The sequence below is a fragment of the Arachis ipaensis genome, chromosome B03 (assembly GCF_000816755.2).
Source record: "Arachis ipaensis cultivar K30076 chromosome B03, Araip1.1, whole genome shotgun sequence".
Lineage (NCBI taxonomy): Eukaryota > Viridiplantae > Streptophyta > Magnoliopsida > Fabales > Fabaceae > Arachis > Arachis ipaensis.
Window position 1 is genome coordinate 1923526 of NC_029787.2, and position 4753 is coordinate 1928278.

The 4753-nt window shown below is 36.7% G+C and overlaps 1 protein-coding gene across 1 annotated transcript in view; it reads left to right on the forward strand.

Annotated features, from left to right (window-relative positions):
* Positions 1120-4753, forward strand: part of LOC107632400 (lysine-specific demethylase REF6) — a 9683-nt gene continuing 6049 nt past the window's right edge. Inside the window, exons 1-5 of the mRNA XM_021120115.1 lie at positions 1120-2383; positions 3307-3385; positions 3971-4038; positions 4174-4451; positions 4577-4628. Of these exons, the coding sequence (XP_020975774.1) occupies positions 1528-2383; positions 3307-3385; positions 3971-4038; positions 4174-4451; positions 4577-4628 (1333 nt within the window). The 5' untranslated portion in view covers positions 1120-1527. The remainder of the gene's footprint in view (positions 2384-3306; positions 3386-3970; positions 4039-4173; positions 4452-4576; positions 4629-4753) is intronic.

Sequence of the window (4753 nt, forward strand, 5' to 3'; positions counted from 1 at the left end):
GAAATATTTTAGGAATCTATTTGATATATATTTTTTATTTATTTATTTATTTATTATTATCCACCCCACACATACGTATGCACAATAAGTGAAGACACACATCCATGCTTTGCTGTTACATAAAAGTCGTTGACTGGAGTAATAAAATTGATTAGTAGCTTGTAATAATCTTACATTTTTATCGGAATTTAAATATTTTAGTAGTAATTAATAAGAATAGGTAAAGACATGCTATAATCTAGGAGAGTCTCATTTTGATCTTAGAGAGAATATTATTTGAAAAAAAGTAAATAACTAAATCCAAAAAGAGATAAGTTTCTTTTGCTAATAAAATAAAGCAAAGAAACATTAAACACCATTATTAGAAAAACAGCTGAGTAATCTGACTCACAAATTACACAAGTGTGTTAAATTCATACATATTTTTCTAACCCTTCGTCTAATAATAATAACGAAATGAATAATGTTATACGTGTAAATTTTTTATAAATTAAATTTAATCAAATTAAATAATAAAATTTAGAATAATACTAGTCATAATTAATTTTTATTATGTCAGATTAATTTATTTAAATTTAATTAATAAAAAAACTTGAATGTATAATATTATTCTAAAAAAATATGTGAATTCATCAATGAATTAATATTTGTATAGGCTTATTTTACAAATTATCAAATTAAACACACAACTAAAATAATTAGAATTACACCATTTAATTTTAACTTTTAAATATAGATTAAAAATAAAAGTATGCCTTTAGTAATTATTAAGAAATATGTAGTAATTTAGTATTTTACAGCACATTTTTTAATCAAGGTCCAATTTAAAAAACAAAAATAATCTCATTTTTAGAATCTCTTACGAATAAATTTGTACATACTATATAGTATATAGCTTAAAGAGTTGAATCTTTCTGAAAACTACATTGACTCAAATCATGAACCCTAAACAAATTTAGAAAAATGCAGCAAGTCAGCAACACTAGGACTAGAGTTATTGTAAATAAGAGGAAGAATGAATGGCATTTTCGGAAATGCATAACCAAAAAACCCAACCCGAACCCAAAACCCAAACCCAGAGATAAAACCCCAACTCACATCAGTCACATGTTCCACTCTCTCCCCTGCTTTACTGTGTGCTAATGCTTTCATACTTCCCCTGTTTTTCAATCTCTCTCTCTCTCTCATTATTTTTTCACCGTTCTCTTCTCTTTCCTCTGTAGGCATTGAAAACAGAGGAAGGGGAAACAACACATAAAAACAGAGAGAGAGAAAACAGAAAAGAGAAAGAGAAAGAGAGTGAGTAAAAAAATCACAACAACAATAAAGCACTCACTCACTTACTCACTCGCTCACTCACCCACCCACCATGCGAATCTGAAGAGAACAGAATAACTCATTTCTCTCTCTCTCTATCTTCTTTTCGCGTTCTCAATGGCCATTCATTGAGAACAAAACAAAAAACCTAAAAGGAAAAAAATAAGAGTAAGAGTAAGGTCTTTGTTTTATCTGTTATTACTTTGATGAATGGCGGAACCAAACGGCGACGTTTTCCAGTGGCTGAAGTCGATGCCGTTAGCGCCGGAGTACAGGCCGACGCTAACGGAATTCCAAGATCCGATCGCCTACATTTTCAAGATCGAGAAGGAAGCTTCCAAGTACGGAATCTGCAAGATCATACCGCCGTTTCCACCGCCGCCGAGGAAGGTTGCAATTGCCAACTTCACTCGCTCGCTGACTAAGCCCGACGAGCCTAACTCAAAGCCTACATTCACCACTCGCCAGCAGCAGATCGGGTTCTGCCCCCGCCGGCCCAGGCCCGTTCAGAGGCCCGTGTGGCAAAGCGGTGAGAACTACACTTTTCAGGAATTCGAGGCTAAGGCCAAAGCATTCGAGAAGAGCTACCTCAAGAAGCATCATCTTCACCACCAAGGCCACCGGAAGGGAGGAGGAGCTGGTGGTGGTTCCGGTGGCCTAGGGCCTCTCGAGGTGGAGACGCTGTTCTGGAAGGCGACCGTTGACAAGCCGTTCTCGGTGGAGTATGCGAACGACATGCCGGGCTCGGCGTTCAGCCGGAAATGCAGGGAGGAGTGTGCGGCGGCGCTAGCGGAGTCGGCGTGGAATATGAGGGAGATTTCGAGGGCGAATGGTTCGTTGTTGAGGTTCATGAAGGAGGAGATACCTGGTGTTACTTCTCCTATGGTGTATTTGGCTATGTTGTTCAGCTGGTTCGCTTGGCATGTTGAGGACCATGACCTCCATAGCTTGAATTACCTTCACATGGGTTCTGGGAAGACCTGGTATGGCGTGCCGAGAGATGCAGCCGTGGCGTTCGAAGATGTTGTTAGGGTTCATGGATATGGCTCTGAGATTAATCCTCTTGGTGAGTTTTCTTCACTTTTTGCAGGGGATAACAGAGTGTTTGTGTTTTTGGACTTTGGATTTCAATTTGCATTGTTACTATCCCCAATTCCCAAATTGTAGCTTCAAGTATGCAATTTGAGCTTCGAGCTTCCAATTTAGGTCAACATGTTCAGCGAAATCAAGTTGAATTGTTATAGTTTTGACCAGAAGTCCAGAAGTGAAGTTAGGGTTTAGTTAGCTTTCTGTTGGACCAGAGCATAGTTTGTTAATTGAAGCAAACAAAATCCTTTGGTAGCTCCTCTGTTTCTGGACATTTTTAGGTTTTGGTTATGGTGCTGTTTGATTGTTTATACTGTGTTTTATTGTTGGAAAGGTTTTGGTTTTACTGTGAACTGGTTTGTGGAAGAGCATCATTGGGTTTGGATAGGAGGTCTTTAGGGATGTGTTTTGGTGGTGATGTTTGTGAACATGAGCAAGACGAGTGTTGAATGTTGACTGAGTTTCTGTTCTGGTTTGAATTTGGACTGCGTACTTGTGAAATGAGCCTGGGGCATAGGTTAGTCCGTTATTTAAGGTAGCAAAAGTTTTATTATCTGCGAGTAGTGTGTTCTGTGGCATTATGGTTCTGTTTCTCTGCTTTCTGTGAGGTGTTCTATGGTGGATTCCCTATAACTCTTTATTGAGGATTATAGAGTAATTTCTAATCTCGCTGTTTCCCAATTGTTTATTTTTTATTTTATTTATCTTCTTTGTTTATTTTAGCCTTGTTGTATAATGTTATTATTTCAGTCAGTTGTGGATTGATTTTCATATTGGTTGGTTTCATCTGGGATAACAGAGGAACTGATCTCCATATGATAAGACGATGACACTTAACTTTCAATGTTTATATATCACTCAGCATCTTATAAAACTTACTTGTGAATTGTTTTCGGTCAACAGTTACTTTTTCTACTCTTGGCGAGAAAAACACAGTGATGTCACCTGAAGTATTGATAAACGCAGGTGTTCCATGCTGCAGGTACTAACCCTTGCTAATGCCATACTATAGTTTGTGGTAATCTTATTTGGTTACTCATCTGTGTAATTCTCATGTGTAAATTACATAATACTTATATTAGCAGTTGGCTGTTAGAACTGAGATTCCACTTATATTCCACTTGATTTCAATCAACTTAAAGCTGTTGAATTTCAGTTTAGATTTCAAATTTGGTCTTGCAGGAAATGTATCGCTAGTTAAAAACAATTAATCTTGAACAATCAGTCAAAACAATTTCGAATTTCAAATAATTATCGGAATTCATCGCAGCATCCAGTTATGTTGGGACTTTTTTTGTTCTGTTGTTAATTCTTTTTGGAATATTTTTTTGTTTGGTACGATGATGTTGTTAATTCTAAAGGTTTACTTGTTCAGCTTGATGAATATTTCTCATTTTCTTTTGGCTCAAAGGACCCTAACCCTTTACCTTCTTTTCATCTAATAATATTTCCTTTCTATATAACATTTTAAAAATAATGGATGTTGGTAATTATCATTGCAATAATTTGAAGCCACTTTTTTCTGGTACGGTGCTCTATCGACATCTTATCTTTCAATTGCTACCAGGTTAGTTCAAAATGCTGGGGAATTTGTTGTGACTTTTCCAAGAGCTTATCATACAGGGTTTAGTCATGGTAAGACTCTTGGCAAGCTTATCACATTATCACACACGCATGTGGCCCTTTCTCTGACACTACGTAACATAGGGTGATATGCACCGGGCTGCCTCTTTTTCTAATGCTTTTGATGTATGTCACTATGCTGTGTAGGTTTTAATTGTGGAGAGGCAGCCAACATTGCAACGCCTGAATGGTTGAGAGTTGCAAAAGATGCTGCTATTCGGAGGGCTTCAGTAAATCATTCTCCTATGGTTTCACATTTCCAGTTACTTTATGACCTAGCCTTAGCTTTGTGTTCTAGGTTTGTCTTCTGCTATTATGGCTTCTTACTTTTTGGCTGTAACAGGGTGATGCTGATATCTTACCAGAACTACATTTTCTTTTCTTTTTGTTTGAGTAGATTGATGCCGTTGTTAACAGTACCTTATTAACAGTGTTCCAGAATGCAATTTCATTCTCTAATTTTAAAAATATGTGAATCAATGGTTCTAGACATCGGAATGTGTGTATTTTTAATAGTGACAATTTGCCTTTTTAGGGTAGTCTTTGTTGAGGACTTAATGTCCACTCCACTAATATGATTTGCTCATACACGTGTTCTCTCCTCACGCACTCAAGTCTGCACTCTGCGCGCGCGCACACACACACACTACATATACAATGATTATGATGACAAAATGAGCTTCTATAATATATTCTTCTTGTAAATATTTTTTGTATTCTACATACA